The 22,684-nt window shown below is 37.8% G+C and overlaps 1 protein-coding gene across 1 annotated transcript in view; it reads left to right on the forward strand.

Annotated features, from left to right (window-relative positions):
* Positions 1–22,684, forward strand: part of ZNHIT6 (zinc finger HIT-type containing 6) — a 59,802-nt gene that overhangs the window by 8,609 nt on the left and 28,509 nt on the right. The window contains exon 5 of the mRNA XM_061121490.1: positions 2,432–2,535. Coding sequence (XP_060977473.1) covers positions 2,432–2,535 — 104 coding nt within the window. The remainder of the gene's footprint in view (positions 1–2,431; positions 2,536–22,684) is intronic.

A 22,684-nucleotide genomic window follows, 5' to 3' on the forward strand; every position in this document is an offset into this window, starting at 1 on the left:
AGGTTTCTCAAGAGGCAGGTCAGGTGGTCTGGTATTCCCATCTCTTTCAGAATTTTCCACAGTTTGTTGTGATCCACACAGTCAAAGGCTTTGGCATAGTCAATAAAGCAGAAATAGATGTTCTTCTGGAACTCTCTTGCTTTTTTGATGATCCAGCAGATGTTGGCAATTTGATCTCTGGTTCCTCTGCCTTTTCTAAAACCAGCTTAAACATCTCGAAGTTCATAGTTGACGTATTGCTGAAGCCTGGCTTGGAGAATTTTGAGCATTACTTTTCTAGCGTGTGAGATGAGTGCAATTGTGCGGTAGTTTGAGCATTCTTTGGCATTGCCTTTCTTTGGGATTGGAATGAAAACTGACCTTTTCCAGTCCTGTGGCCACTGCTCAGTTTTCCCAATTTGCTGGCATATTGAGTGCAGCACTTTCACAGCATCATCTTTTAGGATTTGAAATAGCTCAGCTGGAATTCCATCACCTCCACTAGCTTTGTTCATAGTGGTACTTCCTAGGGCCCACTTGACTTCACATTCTAGGATGTCTGGCTCTAGGTGAGTGATCACCCCATCGTGATTATCTGGGTCGTTTTTGTCTCTGGCTTTCTACTATTTCACTCCTTTGGTGTATTTTGTCCCTGACTTTTACTTTAGGCCTTTCTGTATCCTTATATTCTGTGTGTGTCTTTTCGAAGTACCATATAGTTGAGTTCTAGCTTTTCTCCATTCTGACATCTGTAGCTCTTAACTGAATCTCTTCCTGTTTTGGGTCCTTTGTACTGAGGCTTACTTTCTTCTTTATTTTTTTTTTTCATTGTGGTGGCTTCTGTTGTTGCAGAGCTCAGACTCTACAGAGCATCAGCTTTAGTGGTGGCAGCATACAGCTCGGCACCTGTGGCACTTAGGCTTAGTTGCCCCTTGGCATATAGGATCTTAGTTCCCTAACCAGGGGTCAAACCTGCATTGGGAGGCGAATTCTTAATCACTAGACCACAAGGGAAGACCCCCTTTTTTCTTATATTGGTTATGCTTGTTTATTTTTTGTTGAGTACTCCTTTTATTTTTCCCTTTAAAAATTACTTATGAGAATTATTTGAAGGCTGGAATAAATAAATAGGCCTTCTTTTATTCTACCATGTACCTAGAAACATTGCAGATCTAGACTACCTTAAACCAGGTTGAAGGCTTAAGATTACATTAATCCCAAAGCAAGGCAAATCATTTCAAGTCTGAGCATGGACTGCCATGGCCAGGCTAGACGATTTCTAATGGATTTTTCTTTTTCCCCCTGTTCCAGTCAGACTAATATAAAATTCCTGGCATGTTCTGGTGACCCTTATCCTGAGGGTGTATTATTCTGTGACTCAGTTTCATTTCATTTGAGAGGAGTTCCCACAAACATTACTGGATCTTGACTGTCTTGCTGAGGAGGCTCTAGAAAGGGGAAGCAAAAGTGGCTTCAGTGCTTTTTGCTTACTTCTCTGAGTGTCACTTTTCATTAAATATTGACCTGTAGTTTCCCGTTTCTGTCTGCTCTTCAATGCTTTTAAGGTGATCTTTAAAAATATTTACACACACACAAATATATATAGCATTCTTAGATGTTTTCAGTAGGAGAGTTGGGTCCTTATAATCACCATCATTACTGAAACCAAAGTTCCATGCACTGTGAAATTGCATGTAATTCCTTAAGTCATTTTCTTACTGACCCTCTCTTCCCCTTGATTTATGACTTGATTGTCTAACTTTGTACATTGCAAAGTCTAGATGCCACTCACTTAAAAAGTTGCATTTATATTTTGCCACTTCTTTGAGTGATTTTTCTTCTTCCTTGATGATATTACTTCCTTCAGTACTCTCTGGAGTTGACTAATTCAGCTCAACCTACCTTCATGGTCAGTGGAATAATACATGTCAGAGCTAGAATTCTCATACCTCATTTTGTACATCCTATATCAGTGGCTACTTTTAAGTTAAGCCTGTACTAGACAGCGCCGTAGTTCCTTCCCTGAATGAGCTACCTGCCTAGTAATAGAAGCAGGCATATATATAGCTAACTATGGTATGAAACCATCAGTAAAAAAGAAGGGAAAAAAAACTGTATAGGTAATCCCTGTGATTGCTAAAACCTGTATTTTTTAAAAATCCCCATGAAATTCTTCTTTTGGCTTATAGGATGTATGGTTAAAAGCACAGACTGAAGTTAGACAGACCTGGATTTAAATGTAGACTTTACATCTCTGACATAGCGGAAATGAGAATAATAATAGTACCTGCTTCATAGTATTGTGAGGATTAAATGAGATATTGCTGTTTAGTGTAGTTTGTGAAGCATAAGTATTCGATAAATCTTAACTTATGTTTTAAACATTGTTTTATGTGCTTTTGGAATTTAAGCTATTTGAGAATTAATTTGTCTATTTGTTTTTGTTTGTTAGATGTACTTTATGAAAAATCGTGCTCGAAAGCAAGGTATTAATTTAAAACTTCTACCCAATGGATTCACAAAAAGGAAAGAAAATTCAACATTTTTTGATAAGAAGTAAGTTTCTGACTCCTTTTTCAGTGTATTAGATGTTCTAATTTGACGAGGAGCATCTTTTAAGGTTTGGTTTGCTTGGAACATTGCTCCTCAAAGTCTATGAGATGTTTGTCATTGATTGGTATAGGACAAGATGACTGCAGAAACTGGACATAAGCATTTAGGAACTTATGCTAGTTTTATGTCATGTGTGACTTTAACATTTTGGGTTTGCTCCTTGTGTGTTAGAGAGAGGTGGAGAGAGAGAGAAAGTAGTGTATATATGTGTGTATCTTTCTCTCTGAGACCTAAAATACCATGAAAGTATTTCAGAAGCTTCAAGGACAAAACAAGAAGTCAAAGCAGAATTTCTGCATATTTTTAACCCGCGGAGCTTGACTTTTATACTCCTTTCTACTTTGGAATTCCAAATAGTAATTCATTTGAAAGTCAGTGATGGAGAAGAAGGGAAACTTGGAAAACATTTACTCTATAGAAAATCTGAATAGAGATAATACATTAGAGATTAGTTTCTTGCTCTCTGAAATTGCTAGATCAAAAAGGCCCCATTCGTACAGAGGAGAACAGGATCCCAAAGTACTGTAAGTAGTCCATTAAATTATTAGATAATACCTTTACAAAGTCAAGATTCTGGTTTTAGAGTCAAAAAGCCTGAGTGAGTCCCTCCCTCTTTAGCCTCTTAGTAACTGCAAGGCTTTGAGCAAATTACTTCCTTTCTCCGGGCTCTATCTGTATAATGGTGGGGGTTGAACCAGGTAACTCTACAGTTCCCTTAAAATTTTACTACTTAAATTAAAAAAATGGAACCATCAGAATTATCATTATTCTAAAAATCTTCCACCTTTTCAATAGATGTTATATTTTTAGAGAATGGTGTTATCCACTTATATATTTCAAAACAGATAGTTATAAAGGTGGTTTTCTCTTTTTTTGGTTGGTTTCTAAGATTATAGTAATATTTTGCATTTATCAGACTTCCCTCGTGGCTCAGATGATCCTGCAGTGCAGGAGACCAGGTTCGATCCCTGGGTCGGGAAGATCCCCTGGAGAAGGAAGTAGCAACCCACTCCAGTATTCTTGCCTGGAAAACCCCATGGACGGGGGAGCCCGGCAGGCTACAGTCCATGGGGTCGCAAAGAGTCAGACAATGACTGAGCGACTTCACTTCACTTTGCATTTATCAAATATGAGATAATTCTTTTGTGTGTTTTGAAACTGACATGATTTGTTTAAAATTTAACTGGTTTGTGCCTTTTGAAATATAAAATATATTCCTATTTTATGAAAGAAAACATTCAGAGCCTCAAATGTAAAACTTTGAGGTCTTTAGATGTATAATAGAGCCTCAAATAACTTTGAGGCCTTTAGATACATAAATGTTTATGGGAAGTTCTTTCCAAGACTACTATAATCAGTGTATTTCCTGGATTTAGATTACAAATTTATGCTGTTATTTTGGAATACCTCATCTGTGAAGTAGCAAATCAGACTCTTTTTGCATTATGCCTTTTACTCATGAATTTACAATGATTTGGGCTTGCTGTTTTTATATTTTTAGTGTCTTGCCATGAAGAGATTAGCAGCATAGAACACAAAAGACTTTAATTGGTTTTTCAGCTGTTTTCACCTCTGTAAAATGGCGTTAATGATAGCTACTGTGTAGTTGGGACCTTAGTGTGTTAACTTACCTAGACACTAACATGAAATAGGAAGAAATGAGCACATAGTAGCAACTGTAAAAGTAATAAACCCTCAGCATAAAGAGCTTAAAGGAAAAATAGCAACTGTGATTCCACTGTGTAGAGACAGCAAATGATAATATTTCAAGTTTCCTTCTTATCATGTTTGCTTCTTTTTTCAATTAATAAAAAAAAATGTAATATTAAATACTTACATAAAAGTATAAAAATTTGCTTGACTCTCCCCAAGTTAAGCATTATTTATACATAAAGGTACGCTTTTTTCCTACAGCTAGCTTTTTCCTATTTAACAATATATTATGAACTTCATGCTCGTTAATGCTAGTCTGCCTCATTTTAAGTAGTATATTTCAACTATGACTACTGTATCCTAATTTATTTATTGCCATATTCACGAACAGTTGCTTAATTTCTGGTTTTTCATTATTGCAAATAATGCTGTTGTAAACATCCTTGAACAAATTGTTTTGCATGCTTATGTGACTTTTCTGTAGATCGATTCCTGATAAGTGGCATTACTGGGTCACAGATGACGTGCATTTAAACAGTTGAGAGAAACTCCAAATTGTCCTCTCAAAAAAAGTACCATTTTGTAGCTTTTACAAAAATGTATGAGTACCTATTTTAGTTATACTGTGCTTTAATTGAATATTATTAAACTTCTTTGCCTATCTGATTAGAGGTTGAATTCTTCAACTTTTTCATTCAGATACACATGTTTTTATCTCATCTTAATCAGTGGCATGCATTGTAAATGTTTTTACCTGTCTTTTCATGCTTAATTTTGCCTTCTAGTCATTTTTGATGCATTTTAAAGAATTGCTAAAAAAAAAAGAGAAAGGTTCTGTAAAACATAAAGGTAGTAAAGTGGAGTGGTTAAGAACACAAACTGGAGCTAGGCTGCCTGGGTTTGAATTTCTGACCTGCCTCTTCTAGCCATGTGATACTAAGCTAAGCCATCTAACTTCCTTGTGCTTCAGTTCCTCACTTATAAAGTAGAGCTAGTAATAAACTAGGGATAAGCCAGTTTTCATTTCCATTTATAGTAACTTAGAAATCCTGTTTAAACATTTCACTAGCATTGAGTTGTCTCTTTTTTAATATTTGTTGCTATTTTGGAAGGTGGAAATTGTTTTAATTTGCTTTTACTTAATTGCTACTTAGATATGGAGTATGTTTCAAATTTTATTTTAAAATTCAAATGTGAAGTTTGACTTAATCCAGTCTGTGGTAGTAAGATGATCTTAGAACTGTTTTGGTAAAATAAATAATTCAGATCTGTGGGACAAAATTTTTCCATTTGTTCTTTGTTAAATTGCCCATTATTATTTCTAAATGGAAAATAATCATGCCACAAACTGAATTTAAAATGTCTGTATTTGGATGTTCCTTGAATAATAAAGCATGAAGGTCAGTTCCCATTTAGTTGATAGCTATACTTATTAGTCAATAGCCATAGTCTGCTCAGTTGGTTAATAGTTTGGAAGTCTTTTGAGTGTGTCCTTATACTTTGTTCATTTTTCAGCATTTTCATCAGTGATTTAGGTCATGATTTCTTATCTTGGTGCTGCTAACATATCGAAACACAGAGCTCCCTGTTGTGAGTGTGCATTTTAGGATGTTTAGCAGCATCTCTGGCCTCTACCCACTGGATATTGGTAACACACAAAGGCATTCTTTGTGATACCTGTGGTTTCTCAGACATTTGTATGAAACTGGTAAAAACTTTCGATGATCATAATGTTATTTGCTGGAAGGAAGGAAGAAGGGGATACCACCTCTTATCAAAGAATTATTTTTACCTCCAATATCTCTGATATTCTATTTTTAAGAGAATTGTTTATAATGCTTTTTTAAACTTTAAGAAGTGGTTAAAGTTTTGACTGAGATAAACATGAATTTGAATGTTGTTTCTACACTTGGTATATGTTAGGTGTCCTTGGACAAAAGTGAATTTGCTAGATTGTTGATGGGAATAAATGAAATAATATTAAAATAATACCCAGCACTTAGTAGATAATGTGCAGCAATAAAAGATCTGCATTTTCATACTGGAAATCTTTGGGAATACATTTACTATATTATATTCATTCCTAGTAGGTCTAGGGCAGCATTATAATCAAACAATACTATTTCTGCAGTGAAACCTCCAAATGTTTACATTAAAATGGGAAAATAATGAGTTTAAATGAGCTCAGTCAGTTTTTTGCTGCTGGAGGAGTTATGAAAATCTTTCAGCTTCAGAGATTCAGGGCTTGGAATTGTTGCCATGTGATTCTGGTCCTGTACTAAGATTATTATAATTAGTCCCTAGGCATTAAATTGGTCCTTTGCTTATTTAAGCAGCTTGAGCTACAATATACACAAAAACTCAAATTGAAGTTATTTAAAATTGAATGTTCCAATGGTAACTTTTGAGCAATCTGAGTGAAGAATTCTTTATGGTATTTTTGTAACTTTTCTGTAAAGTTTGAAATTATTGGAAAATAAGAGAGTTTAAAAAAAAAATTAAATACCTACCCTCCACACACACCACCATGAAGTGTGACTAATGTACATTGTCCCTGAATTACCTCTGTAGGACTAATAGCAAGTTATATAGTAGCAAGTGCATTAATACCTTAGAATCATAGGTTCATTTTAAGCCAGGCATTCTTTATAGTAGAAGTTTTTGACCAGTCTGACTTCAGATCTCCAAAATCATATGCAAAATTATGTGATATATAAATTTTTCTAAGGCTAGGAACCATTATTTCCATTTTATAGTCAAAGTGTGATGTAACACTAACCAGCCTGTGATGTCAAAAGTATATTTAATAGCTGTAAATTTTAAAGGACTGGTGAATTTGCTGGAATGTCATAGTGGATAACTTTCATGAACAAAGAAAAGTTAAGAGATGCTTATGTTAAGAGTAGCTTGAGCCAATACAAAATATACATTCTCTGTTAAAAATAGAGGAGCTTGGTAAGAAAATGGTATAAGGCTCCCCTAATTATTTTAGTCATTGTTATTCAGCCACTATGTCGTGTCCAACTATTTGCAATGCCATGGACTATAGCACGCAGTTTTCGCTGTCCTTCAGTATCTCATGGAGTTTGTTCAGACTCATGTCCATTGAGTCGGTAATGCCATGCAACCATCTCATCCTCTGTCGCCCTGTTCTCCTGCCTTCACTCTTTCCTAGTGTCAGGGTCTTTTCCAATGAATTGGCTCTTTGCATCAGTTGGCCAACATTTAGAGCAGACCCCAAACTACTTCTTTTAAATAGTAACTCTTTCAGAGGTAAATGCTCTGCCTCATCTCTTTGTATGGCATATAACTTTATATTTATTCTCACCCAGTGCTAATCAAAAACTGTTGAAAGAATAGGAAAGATCTCTATGAAGAAAACTTAAATTCTACTGAATGGCTTAAAAAGTCGAGCAAATGGGGGGAAAAGACCTTGTTATTAGCTGACTCAATATTATAGAAATAACATTTATTTCTTAAATGAATGATCTTTAAATCTGATATGGTCCTAATGAAATCACTAATGATATTCTGTTTGTTTCTTATTTTGGAAACTTTTTTTTTTTTTTTTTTGAAGAAGGAAAGGATCCATAAAATGACTTTAGTTCATTCTGAAGAATAAACATGGGAGAAGCACCAGGAAAAAACAGGGGGGAAAAAGAGGAATAAGGCTGGACTCATTAAAATTTATGAAATTTTAGTGAAGTTTTATGGTATTGATGTAGAAATCTAGAGTGATATTATAGAAAATAGACATGAGGCTATCTGGCACTCTAGTATATGATGATAGAGATAGCATTTCAAATTAGTATAGATAATGACTTATTCAATAAATGCAGTTGAGACAGCCTGCCATTTGACAGGTTTTTTTTTTTACTAGAATGTCTAGTCAGTTCAATTGCTCAGTCATGTCTGACTTTTTGCGACCCCGTGGACCACAGAGACACCAGGCTTCCCTGTTCCATCACCAACTCCCGGAGCGTACTCAAACTCATGTACATCACATTGGTGATGCCATCCAACCATCTCATGCCCTGTCATCCCCTTCTCTTCCCACCTTCAATCTTTCCCAGCATCAGCATCTTTTCAAACGAGTCAGTTCTTTGCATCAGATGGCCAGAGTATTAGAGTTTCAGCTTCAACATCAGTCCTTCCAGTGAATACTCAGGACTGATTTCCTTTAACGTAGACTGGTTGGATCTCCTTCCTATCCAAGGAACTGTCAACAGTCTTCTCCAACACCACAGTTCAAAAGTATCAATTCTTTGGCACTCATCTTTCTTTAATAGTCCAACTCTCACATCCATACATGACTACTGGAAAACTATAGCTTTGACTAAGCGGACCTTGGTTGGTAAAGTAATGTCTCTGCTTTTTAATATGCTATCTAGGTTGGTCATAGCTTTTCTTACAAGGAGCAAGTGTCTTTTAATTTCATGGCTGCAGTCACCATCTGCAGTGATTTTGGAGCCCAAAAAAATAGTCTGTCACTGTTTCACATTGTTTCCCCATCTTTTCGCCATGAATTGATGGGACTGGATGCCATGATCTTAGTTTTCTGAATGTTGAGTTTTAAGCCAACTTTTTCACTCTCCTCTTTCACTTTCATCAAGAGGCTCTTCAGTTCTTCTTCGCTTTATGCCATAAGGGTGGTATCATCTGTGTATCTGAGGTTATTGATATTTCTTCCGGCAATCTTGATTCCAACTTGTGCTTCACCTAACCTGGCATTTTGCATGATGTACTCTGCATATAAATTAAATAAGCAGGGTGACAATATACAGCCTTGACATACTCCTTTCCCAATTTGGAACCAGTTTGTTTCATGTCCAGTTCTAACTGTTGCTTCTTGACCTGCATACAGATTTCTCAGGAGGCAGATCAGGTGGTCTGGTATTCCCATCTCTTTCAGAATTTTCCAAGAGAATTATTCCAAGAGAATTATTCCAAGAGAATTATTGTGATCCACACAGTCAAAAGCTTTGGCATAGACAATAAAGCAGAAGTAGATGTTTTTCTGGAATTCTCTTGCTTTTTTGATGACCCAACAGATGTTGGCAGTTTGATCTCTGGTTCCTCTGCCTTTTCTAAAACCGGCTTGAACATCTGGAAGTTCAGAGTTCACGTATTGCTGAAACCTGGCTTGTAGAATTTTGAGCATTACTTTACCTAGCATGTGAGATGAGTGCAATTGTGCAGTAGTTCGAGCATTCTTTGGCATTACCTTTCTTTGGGATTGGAATGAAAACTGACCTTTTCCAGTCCTGTGGCCACTGCTCAGTTTTCCAAATTTGCTGACCTATTGAGTGCAGCACTTTCACAGCATCATCTTTTAGGATTTGAAATAGCTCAACTGGAATTCCATCATCTCCACTAGCTTTGTTCGTAGTGATGCTTTCTAAGGCCCACTTGACTTCACATTTTAGGATGTCCGGCTCTAGGTCAGTGATCACACCATCGTGATTATCTGGGTCATGAAGTTCTTTTTTTGTACAGTTTTGTGTATTCTTGCCACCTCTTCTTAATATCTTCTGCTTCTGTTAGGTCCATACCATTTCTGTCCTTTATTGAGCCCATCTTTGCATGAAATATTCTCTTGGTATCTCTAATTTTCTTGAAGAGATCTCTAGTCTTTCCCATTCTATTGTTTTCCTCTATTTCTTTGCATTGATCACTGACGAAGGCTTTCTTATCTCTCCTTGCTATTCTTTGGAACTCTGCATTCAAATGGGTACATCTTTCCTTTTCTCCTTTGCTTTTTGCTTCTCTTCTTTTCACAGCTATATGTAAGGCCCCTCAGACAGCCATTTTGTTTTTTTGCAATTCTTTTTCTTGGGGATGGTCTTGATTCTTGTCACCTGTACAGTGTCACAAACATCTATCCATAGTTCATCAGGCACTCTGTCTATCAAATCTAGTCCCTTAAATCTATTTCTTATTTCCACTGTATAGTCATAAGGGATTTGATTTAGGTCATACCTGAGTGATTAGTGGTTTTCCCTACTCTTTTCAATTTAAGTCTGAATTTGGCAATAATGAGTTCATGATCTGAGCCACAGTCAGCTCCCAGTCTTATTTTTGCTGACTGTATAGAGCTTCTCCATCTTTGGTTGCAAAGAATATATTCAATCTGATTTTGGTGTTGACCATCTGGTGATGTCCATGTGTAGAGTCTTCCCTTGTGTTGTTGGAAGAGGGTGTTTACTATGACCAGTGCGTTCTCTTGAGAAAACTCTATTAGCCTTTGCCCTGCTTCATTTTGTACTCCAAGGCCAAATTTGCCTGTTACTCCAGGTAGCTCTTGGTTTCCTACTTTTGCATTCCAGGCCCCTGTAAGGAAAAGGACATCTTTTTTGGGTGTTAGTTCTACAAGGTCTTGTATGTCTTCATAGAACCATTCAACTTCAGCTTCTTCAGCATTACTGGTCAAGACATAGACTTGGATTACTGTGATATTGAATGGTTTGCCTTAGAAATGAGCAGAGATCATTCTGTCGTTTTTGAGATTGCATCCTAGTACTGCATTTCAGACTCTTTTGTTGACCATGATGGCTACTCCATTTCTCCTAAGGGATTCTTGCCCACAGTAGTAGATACAGTCATCATCTGAGTTAAATTCACCCATTCCAGTCCATTTTAGTTCACTGATTCCTAAAATGTCAATGTTCACTCTTGCCATCTCCTATTTGACCATTTCCAATTTGCCTTTTTTCATGGACTTAACATTCCAGGTTCCTATGCAATATTGCTCTTTACAGCATCGGACTTTACTTCCATCACCAGTCACATCCACAACTGGGTGTTGTTTTTGCTTTGGCTCCGTCTCTTCATTCTTTCTGGAGTTACTTCTCCACTCTTTTCTAGTAGAATATTGGGCACCTATGGACCTGGGGAGTTCATCTTTCAGTGTCCTATCTTTTTGCCTTTTCATACTGTTCATGGGGTTCTCAAGGCAAGAATACTGAAGTGGTTTGCCATTCACTTCTCCAGTGGACCTCATTTTGTCAGAACTCTCTGTCATGACCCATCCGTCGTGGGTAGCTCTACATGGCATGGCTCATAGTGTCCTTGAGTTAGTCAAGGCTGTGGTCCATGTGATCAGTTTGGTTAATTTTCTGTGATTGTGGTGTTCATTCTGTCTGCCCTGTGATGGATGGGGATAAGAGGCTTATGGAAGCTTCCTGAAGGGACAGACTGACTGAGGGGGAAACTGGGTCTTGTTCTAATGGGTGTTCAGTAAATCTTTAATCCAGTTTTCTTTTGCTGGGCGGGCTGGTTCCCTCCCTGTTGCTTTACCTGAGGCCAAACTGTGGTGGAGGTAGTGATGATAATGGTGCCTCTTGAAAAGGTCAGCAGGCCCTACTGCACTCAGTGCCTCTGACCCTGAGGCGGGCCACCTCTGACCCAGCCTCCGCTGGAGACTCCCGGACACTCATGGGCATGTCTGGGTCAGTCTCTTGTGGGGTCGCTGCTCCTTTCTCCTGGGTCCTGGTGCACACAAGGTTTTGCTTGTGCCCTCTAGGAGTTTGTTTCCCCAGTCCTGTGTAAGTTCCGGAAGTTCGATGGTGGGGTTAATGGCAACCTCTTCCAAGAGAACTTATGCCATACCCAGGTCTGCTGCACCCAGAACCCCTTCCCCTGCGGCAGGCCACTGCTGACCCATACCTCCACAGGAGACACTCAGATACAGTTCTGGCTCAGCCTCTGTGGGCTGGGCATGCGTTTTGTGCCCTTCCCAGGTCTGAACAGCTCAGGTGACCCGGTGCTTGGCGAGCACTCTGTCTCAGGTGGGCTGTGCATCGTAATCACCTTCCAGGTCCTGGCTGCGCAGCAAGAGCATGTGTGCCGTGTTTCTCCTCTGGAGAGCTGATCTCAGGCTGCGGCCCTCCTGGCAGATGTCAGCCATCCAGGATCGCAGGAAGACTGGTTAGCAGCTGGCAGCCTGCTCACAGTTGGTAGTAGATGCCCTCTCTGGGGCTAAGAGCCCCTTGCCTTCAGGCTCTGCCTGTGTCAAGGCTGCCTCTTTGCCTCTGGGCGGGGAGGGGCTGGTACACAGCTAGCTCTCCTTTGGTATTTGCTCAGTCCTTTGTGCCTTGATCAGGCCAGGCTGCACGGTAGGTTAGTAGGTTAGAGCCTTTCCGGGAAAGTTCTCTTTTCCACAGTTGTGGTTAGGCGTTTATTCTGTGGGGTTTTTTTTCCCCCCTCTAGGTTATGTTTGCCTTCTGAGATTCCAGAACTCCCCACAGACCCGCCTGTGAGACGGTTTCCTATTGTGTGGAAACTTCTCCTTCACAACTCCCCAGGACAGGTCTCTATCCCTAACTGTTTTGTCTCTCTTTTTGTCTTTTATATTTTGCCCTACCTCCTTTCGAAAAGAATGGGCTGCCTTTCTGGGTGCCTGGTGTCCTCCACCAGTGTTCAGAAGTTGTTTTGTGGAAGTTGCTCAGCATTCAAATAATCTTTTAGTGAATGATCTTCAAATGATCTTTTGATGAAGGTCCAGGTGGAATTAAAATCCTTCTGATTTTGATGAGATATAATTGACATACAGCTCTGTGTAAGGTGTACAACCTAATGATTTGATTTACAAACATCATGAAGTGATTATCATAATAAATTTAGTAAACATCCCTCATCTCACAGATAAAAAGTTAAAGAAATAGAAAAGTTTTTCTTGTGATGAGAATGCTTAGGATTTACTCTCTGAGCAACTTTTATATATAACACATTGCTGTGTTGATTATATTTATCACGTTGTTTTTTAATCTCCTTAGTGCTTATTTTTCTTATAACTGGAAGTTTGTACTTTTTGACTACCCTTCTCCACTTCCCCTTTCTTCTCCCTTCTCCCCGGTAACCAGAAATCTGATCTCATTTTCTATGAATGAGTAAATTTATTTTTGAAGTCTAAGTGACCTACAACATCATGTAAGTAAAATCTAAAACTTGAAATAAAAATATGGAAATATTTTCATCATTTTGAAGACAGAAGCATCCCACCCAAAGCCATTAAGGGAAAAATAACTAAATTTACATAGCTTTTTTAAAAAAATTGTATAGCTTGGAAAGACCATAATAAAATCAAAAGACCCCCTCTCCAAAAAACTCTTGACATATATGACAGAATGTTTATGCATTGATAAGAAAAAAGACTAGTAACTAAGAAAGAGGACAAAGGATAAGAATAGATGGTCATAGAAAGATGTATATGTATGTGTGTGTGTGTGTGTGTATACACACAAACAGAGTATGTGTCTGACAAACATATATTAATAATATCTAATACAGTGAACGTGTGAGCTACCCAGACCATTTTCTTCTTTCACTGTTCTTGAGAGTTAAAACTTAGGAGTCATTTTAGAAGGCAGTATTTCTAAAAACGTTATGCATGCCTATTCAAGAAATTTAGCTTACACATGTATTAGTACAGTTCACAGAGATATATGTACATATTTATCTAGTGCAGTATTGTTTTTAATAGCACAAAACCTGGAAACAACTTTTAGTATCCCTCCGTACTGGACTGAGCTAAGTTAATAATAATGATGCCTTCATACATTGGAATTCTATGCAACCATTAAACAAAAACAGATATAGAAGTATTGTCATGCCATGACATCCATGATAAATATCCAGTGAAAAAATAATATTGGAGTTTAGTTGTCTGAAAGTTAAGAAGCTAACTTTTACTATTGTTGTGAAATTTACATACAGTGAAATGCACAAATCTTAAGTGTATATTTGTTGAGTTTTGACAAATGCATATATACCTGTATAACCCAGTCCCTGTAAATAGGTAAAACACTATCATCACCCAAAAGATTTTTCCTAGTTATCTCCTTTCCTCCCCAGACAACCTATTCTGATTTTTCCCCTGAAGATGAATTTTGCCTGTTTTAAAATTTCATATGTATGAATCCTATAGCTCCACCCTTTCTTTTGAACAATAATTTAGCTGAATATGAAGTATCTCAGGGTCACATTTTAGTACTTCAGTTTAGTTATTTATTACACTGTCTTCTCCCTTCTTTTGCCACTGTTGAGAACATTGTTGTTTTATATAGTCTTTCTATGTCAGTTGCTTTTAAGTTATTCATTTTTGTCTTTGGGTGATTTATCTTCCTTCGGTGGTGGTGTGCTTTCTGTGTAATTATGGAAAATTCTAATATGTTACCTTAATTTTTTGCTTCTTTGTTCATCTTTGCTACATTCTGGGCAATTAATTCATCTATATCAACCAAGTCACTTTTCCCTCCTTGTTGTGTCTAATTAATCTGACCTTTAGCCCTTGCACTGGATGGATTTTTTGTTTCAGTTACATTTTTCATGTCTAGGAATTATGTTCCTTTTTCAAATCTATCTGGTCTTTTAAGTAGAATGTGTTCCTTTCTCAGGTTTTAACCTCCCTTTTTATTCAATAATTTAGTACATCTGTTATCTACCTAAATAATTCTGTCTGAATTTCTTGGAAATTTGCTACAGCTATCTGCTATTTCTGCTGATTCTTCATTATGATGGCTTATTTCCTTGTTTTTTTTCCTAAAATGTAATTGTGAAGTCAAGTTCATGTAGGAGGTGGTATGCAATTGCTTATGCCATATACCCCATTGCACCAGTCCAGGACCGTCTTTAATTTCTTAGTTTGAAGTTTATCAGACTATACTATGGTAGTGATTTGAACTCCAAACCCATCTGAGGATTTCATAGTTATTCATTCTCAATTGAAACCTTTCCCCACCCCCTGATCCCTTCTCTCTCCCTCAGGCTTAAGCTGAGATGAACATGTTTCCTGTTATCTCCCTTTGCTGGTAGGCAGAATTTTTCTGGTTCACCCTTTCACTAGTTTTATGCAGTGATCTCAATATAAGGTCTCCACCTTATGTGATACCAGTATCTTGTCTCATGTTACCCAGTGGCTGTTGAAACAAAAGCCTTTTGATTACCAAGCCTCTTGGTTACTCAGAGGCAAAGGCCTCCAGAGCCTGAGGTGTAGTTTCCTCATTCCACTGTGGTTTTTAGTTCCTTCTTCCTTTTGGCTCCTGAAGATTTTTCTTACTTTTGATGAGCTCAGTATGTTTGCTGTATTTCTCCAGGATTTCTTATTGAGTGCTTTGAGAAGATTTTCAGATGCTCTTCTTTACCATTGTGCACTAATTGCTTAAAAAAAGTAGTGGCCCTGAACAAAAGGGAATGTCAGTTGTTGAAGAGAGATGGATCAGGAAGGCATGATAATGACTTGTTCACTGAACAGTTCTACTCTTAGAAATTTATCTGGCACATATAATCATATATTTGGAAAATGAAATATATACAAGGATATTCAGTGCAATGTTTTGATAGTAAGAGAGTAGTATGAATCTAAATACCCATCAATGGCGGACTACTTAAGTAAATTATGGTGTGCCTTTATAATGGGAAAAAAATTCAGCAACTGTAAATGTATGAATATGGAGTGGTTGCCAGAAATACTAAGTGAGTAAAGGTAGATACATTCATTATATACTACCATTTTCTGCCACTGTGTGAAAAGTAAAGGTTAATATAATATCTATTCTTATGCTATAAGCTATTAATAGTAGTTATCTTAAGGGAGGGAAACTATGTAGAGGGGGACAGGAGTGGGAATTATGTGCCCTTCTGTACCTTTTTTGAATTTTAGACTGTGCATGTTATATTTATTTTAAGAATAAATAAATAAATTTTTAAATGATAATTTAAAAAGACATCAATAGATGTGGTAGGACCATTATACATTTTGAGTTGTAGGTATAGTCTTTGGAAAGTATTCTGATACTCAGATAAAATTCCATGTTTTTATCCATGGCTACATATTTTCAGTTGTATTTTAGTTTTTTATTTTTTTATATAGGAGGCCATGGGTAGCAAACCTGGAGATTATCTTGATTGTGTTTGAATAACATCTCATTTGGTTGCCTGAGTTCCTTATTTTATTTTCCTGGGCTATTAGGGTCTGAGCTAAGGATTTAGCAGTGAGGGGCAATATATTTTGAGTTGTCATTTGGAAAAAAAGAATTGGACTGAGGACTCCTCCCCAGTCATATATTTACCTTATCTCCAGGCACATGCTCTCTTGTGTGGTCTGACCTCTTATTCCCTAGGAGTGGACCCAACTTTTGACCTTCCTCTTCTGGCAGTTTATCTCCACATGACCCCGACCCTCAGTTCGAAGCAGCCCAGTCTATCTTCATTCCTTTACTACCGTCAACTTAGAACTGAGTTGCTATCTTACTTTTGGCTCAGAGTTCCTAGGCTCTCTGTCTGTGGGTCTCTCTTAAACTTAGAGTGCAGATAGTAGAAGTGTGTCCACTGTTAAACAACAGTATGAATTGCTCTTTGAGCTCCAGTCCTGTTTTAGAAGCTAGCCACTAGATGTCTCTCTTGTAAAGAAAAACCTTTTACAGAGTCTTAAAATTACTTTTTGTAAAAACATCTGTGTGTATAGCTGAGTCACTTTGCTGTATTGCACAGATTGGCAAAGCATTCTAAATCAACTACGCTTCAGTTAACATTCTTTTCATTACTTTTTTGAACAAAATTATAGCATTCAAATTATATTACAGTGATATACCTATCCATCACTGTATTAGCATCAAGTAGTCCTTTTTTCCTTCAAAAATTATATGGCAATATATTTTTTAAAGGACAGTTTTTTTGTTTTTGTTTTTGCAGGTTTAAGCTTTTTGTTTCGTTTTGGGCATGGTGTTTTATAAGTAGTATAGGTTTTTACCTTGCTGCAAACTGACTTTAGAAAAAAACAAAAGAAAATGAAATAATGGGTTTAGCAGTTATGGTCGTGATGAGAGAGGTGGATTAGAGAATATGACCTAGTAGGTTTTCAGTGCAAACTTGTTAACTAATTGAACGTGGTTAGCTCTGTGGTTTCTTTCCCATAACTGATATAGTTTAATGGAAGAATTTGAAAGCAACAACAAGGACTTGATGCCTCTATTCTTTCACACTGTTTTTCTAATGGTTCTTCGGTTAATCAGGTATTTCCTTACTGGGGCCATGTAGACGGTGGTAAGGAAGTTTTTACCCCACAGCATCAGAGAGGGTGTATCTTTCCACAGCAAGAGGCAGCTTTCACACAAGTGGAAACCAAACATTGTTGATCATGTTACAGTACCCATATTGGTTCAGTTAGGAACGTCTGTCCTCAGTCACCAAGTCTGCTTGTTCATCTCTGGAATCAGTACCTTTCCACTTCCTTCACTGTAGCGTCTATCATCTATAGCATCCAGCAGCTATCATCTCCTCCCATGCAGGCCCATCTTGCCTCACCCGGGATTATTGGGGAACCTCTAAGGAACTCTCCCTACCTTCAGTGTCTCCTTACCTCAGCCACTTTTATACATTGATGCCAATACATCTTCTGAAAGCATGTGTTTACTGTGATGGTCACCTGCTCCGAATCCTTTAATGCTTCTGTGCCCACAGGAGTCATTAGCTCAGAGATACCTTTACTGGTCACAGGCAGAATTGCCAGTAAGTGGAATTTGTCACTCACCAGCTTTGGGCTATCTGAAGCTCTCCAGTGTTTTACCCTTTTCTGTGACCTAAAATTACTTTCCTTTATCCCTCCCTACCTGCCCACCCCCTCGCCCCGCCCCATTTGAAATTGTTACTTTCCAGGCAGTTGGAAATATCTCTTTCAAATATTTCTTACTTTAAGCAGTATGTTCCTGTTCCTCTAAAGAATGGGATCCATACTAAATAGTAGATTTTCATAGATGTCCCCACCTGATTTCCTAGTGTATTCAACTAGAGGTACCCAGAGTGGTTGTATTCTTAATCCTAGAATGCCTTCCCCTTTCCTATTTCCTAGACATCTGTGAAAGTACACATGGTAGCTCATCCTCTCCATTATTTCTCCTTTGCCAGGGTTCCTATGGTACATATTTTCTCCCAAGTTAATGTAAAACAGATGCCTGCATTTAGTGCTGGTGTTCAGTTTTTGGTATGCATGTATCTGTTCTCCTTTCTGTATTCTAGTGTTTCTTGGTAAGGGCTCTGTTGACATTTTGAACAGGACAGTTTTTGTTGTGTGGGACTTTCGTGTGCATTACAGGAAGGTTGGCATTTCTGGTCCCTGCCCACTAAATACCTAAAGTGCTCCCCAGTCTCAAAACAATCAAAATTGCCTGCTGCTGCTAAGTCACTTCAGTCATGTCAACTCTGTGTGATCCCGTAGATGGCAGCCCACCAGGCTCCCCCGTCCCTGGGATTCTCCAGGCAAGAATACTGGAGTGGGTTGCCATTTCCTTCTCCAGTGTGTGAAAGTGAAGTCGCTCAGTCGTGTCCGACTCTTAGCGACCCCATGGACTGCAGCCCACCAGGCTCCTCCGTCCATGGGATTTTCCAGGCAAGAGTACTGGAGTGGGGTGCCATTGCCCTCTCCCAAAACTGCCTAGCCACTTCCAAATGAGGTTGGTGCCACTCCCAGTGGTAAACTGTTAGTTGTTCAGTTGTGTCCGACTCTTTAAGACCCCATGGACTGTAGCCCACTATGCTCCTCTGCCCATGGGATTTTCCAGGCAAGAATACTGGAGTGGGTTGCCATTTCCTTCTCCAGACTCCCGATGGAGAACTGCCTTATTAAGTGCTCGAATATATATTGTTATTTGAAGCAAAATGTACTTTTTTCATTTCAATCTTTACCTACTATATCCATTTTCTTAATGTATTGTCTGCTGAAACCAATATACCACATACTCCACAAACAGGTTAACCTATTTCCTATTATTATCATGTAGTAGTGAAACTGGTTTTTAAAAGAGCAAAATATAACTGGAACTTTTCAAAGTATTTAATAATGATGTAAGGCATAAAATTATGGTTTTCATTCTCCCCAGTTCCAGCAACCCTTTGCATTCACTCTTCCAAGAACACTTACTGTGGTACCAATCCTAACAAAATAGATGGGTTATTTTTATGAAGATAGTTATGTTTATTTTTGAGGCTTTAAATTTAAAAGATAAAAATTTAAAAGATAAAATGCCTGTGAGTGAAAGATTATGTGCATTTATTTATTATTGAAGGGTTTCACATTTTTGTAGATTTTCTTTCTGCTTTAAGTTAAAATAAGATTTTATAACCCACAGTGGAATACAGTTCCTTTTTCCTGATATTCCATTGGGTGTTATTTGCTGTTTCCAAATTTTATAGCAGTTGACAATATATTGATTAATCTATCTTCTCTATGGCTTAGAAATGCAAAACGGAACCTAGAAAGAATGTAATCCCTTGTATGAAACAAGATGCTTTATTTGCATGAAATAAAATATTCAGTTCAAGCCAGTTTGAGCTATGAATGTGGTGTATTATTATATAGGCTCTCATAACTGAATGTCCAGAGGTAGGATGGACTTCAGGACTTCAGGTACAGTGACTCAGTTGTATCATGAAAGACCCAGTTTATTGATGATTCTTCATTGTATTTTCTGTGGAGTCCACCAAATCCTTCTAACGGTTTAGGTAAAATATTTAGGAGTGCTTGTTTCCCAGTGTAACTGAACAGGAAACTTGAAATTCAATGTGATTGGACCACCTAGGTCATCTGCCCAATCCTGAGACCTTGTGTCCAGGAGAATGTAAGATGTGACTTTCTTAAGCCAAACAGTAAGTGTGTAGTCCTAGAGTTGGGGGTGGGTTCCATTCATCAAAATCTGATTATGGATTAGGAAGGAGAATGGAGGTAAGGGACTGCCAAGGAGACAGAATGTCCAGGATAACTCTTAAAAGTGCTTTGAAAATATGGAGGTGAGTGTTTAAAATAAAATTGAGATCCATTTAAGTTATTAGTACAGAAAAATACATGGTTTGTTATTGAACTTTGATTTCTGGAAAGTGCAGAACAGTATGCTAGATTGTAGCATAAACTCTTAAGAGTTAAAGTGCTGCCTGGGTTCAAACCCCAGCTCTGCCACTTTCCAGCAGAATAATAACGCTGGAAGAGTGCCTGACTTGTCTTTACCTTAGTGTTCTCTCCTATAAATGAAATAGTAGCTTTTATCCCATAAAATTACAAGAATTAAATTAATTGATACATATAAAACACTTAGAACAATGCCTGGCATTCAGGAGGCACTTAATAAACTACTCAGCCCTCTGCATCTGCCAGTTCTGCATCTACAGATTCAATCAATCACAGATTTAAAATATTTGGGGAAAATCCTGGAAGGTTCCAAAAAAGCAAAACTTGAATATGCTGTACACCAGCAGCTGTTTACATAGCATTTATATTGTATTAGATATTACAAGCAATCTAGAGATGATTTTAAAGTATTCGGGAGGATGTGTGTAGGTTGTATGCTGATAGTCATTTTATATAAAGGACTTGAGCATCTTCAGTTTTGGTATCTGTGCCGTGGGGTGCAGGGGAGGACTGAAGCAATCCCCCAGGATACCAAAGGATGACTATTGTTATTGCTATTGCTACTACCTAGTGCTTTCTGGTGTAAGGCTTCGCTGGTAGTTTGCATAAACTGTAGGCTTTTCTGAGTTAATGAGTGGTATGGGCTCGATGCCTGGGTCAGGAAGATCCCCTAGAGGATGGCATGGCAACCCACTCCAGTATTCTTGCCTGAGAATCCCATGGACAGAGAAGCCTGGCGGGCTGCAGTCCATAGGGCCATGAAGAGTCAGACACGACTGAAGTGACGGAGCACACACATACCCGTGGTAGTCTGAAGATCAGACTTGTAGAAAACTTAGCTTTAGCTCACCTCATGACGTCACCAGTATTTATGAATCATAAGTAAAAATTTCAGGCATATTTAAACTGCACTGTATCAGCAAGCTTCTCCACAGCAGTAGGAAATACTTCTCTTAATAACTGCGAACAAGGGTTGAAGAGTTAATGGTCTGAATATACTGTAGAAACAGTTATTAGGAGAGTTAAATAGGATGACAGATTTCCTTCTAAGCCTTCATTTCGCTCTTCTTTAAAAACCTTTGTTGGTAATGTGTTAATCAGAATAAAATCCATATTGTTTGGCAGAACATTCAGAGCCCTTTGCATTCTGGTATTAGTCCACATGTCCAGTTTCATAAACACTGAATTCCATGAATGTAGAGTTTGGTTATAAACGCATGGCACAGTATTCTAAATTGAAGACCCTGCAGTATTTCTGTTCTAAGCTTCATAACTCACAGGACATTAAATTGAATGTAAAATTATAATAGTAGTAATAACAGTAACTGACGTTTTTGGTTGTGGTGTTCTGAGCTCTTGACCTATATATACTCACTTAATCCTATGAAGTAAATATTGTTCTCCCTGTTTTACTGTGAGAATGCTGAGGCATAGAGGAAATGTGTCTCTTGCTCAAGATCACATGAAGTAATAAATTTTGTTAAGAGTAGGAGTCAAACAAAGTCCACTTAACCTCTCCCCTCTCCTACCTCTGTGCGTTACAGTATATTGGATATCTTTTCTGTTTACAGTGTCAATAAAGAACAGAGTTCTTTTATGTGAAACTCTATACTCTTCTTACAGTGATTTGGAAGGAAAAACATTGTGTGTTGCCAGTTCATTCACTGCCCTTTTAAAAAGAGGCTGCCTTGGGCCCATCCCCTCTGTCTCTTTGCATCCCTAATGCCCAGCGAGCCCTCACAAGTGTTCTTTGAGTAAATGTTGGTTAATCAGTGATGTAATGGAATGAGAATTGGCAATTTTTTTAAGGAACAAAAGTGTTCATGTGCATTTAAACTTTGTATAAGAAATCTTAGTTCTTAGAATTCAGTTTCCATGTGTTACTCTTAGTTGCAGCGTATTTCTTGAGGCACAAAGCTTTGAAGCTGTCAGAAGATTAAATAAGGAACCCTAGTTCTGGTTAAGTAATAATTTCTGAGATAAAAATAGGACTTCTAATAATAAAATATTTTTTATTTGGAAAAACTTAAGAGAATTTTCCCCTGAATATTCATCACTTTTATTTATTTGTTTTTAATAGGATAATTGCTTTAGAATGTTGTGATGGTTTGTGCCATACAACAGCGTGAATCAGTCATATATATATCCTCTTCCTCTGGAGCCTCCCTCCCTCCCCCGCCATCTCACCCATCTGCGTCGTCACAGAGCACGGCTGGGCTCCCTGTGTTATATAGTAGCTTCCCACTAGCTGTCTGTTTTACATATGGTAGTATATATGTGTCAGTGAATAAAGTATTTTTAAGTTTAAAAAGAATGTTAAAATTATTCTTGTCTTTTCTGTGACTGAAAGCATCTTTGATTTTTCTGATAATAAAAAATTGCCGGTCATTATGTCAACAGTTTATTTAATACAGACACACAAAGAAAGAAGTCCTTTCATAATGTTAAGAAATAATCATAGTTAAAAATTTGGGGCGTATCCTTCATACTTCTAAATACAAAGTCATGAAGTCAGAAGAGTAGTTGAGTATATAAATACAGTAC

Source organism: Dama dama, chromosome 20 (genome assembly GCF_033118175.1).
Source record: "Dama dama isolate Ldn47 chromosome 20, ASM3311817v1, whole genome shotgun sequence".
NCBI lineage: Eukaryota > Metazoa > Chordata > Mammalia > Artiodactyla > Cervidae > Dama > Dama dama.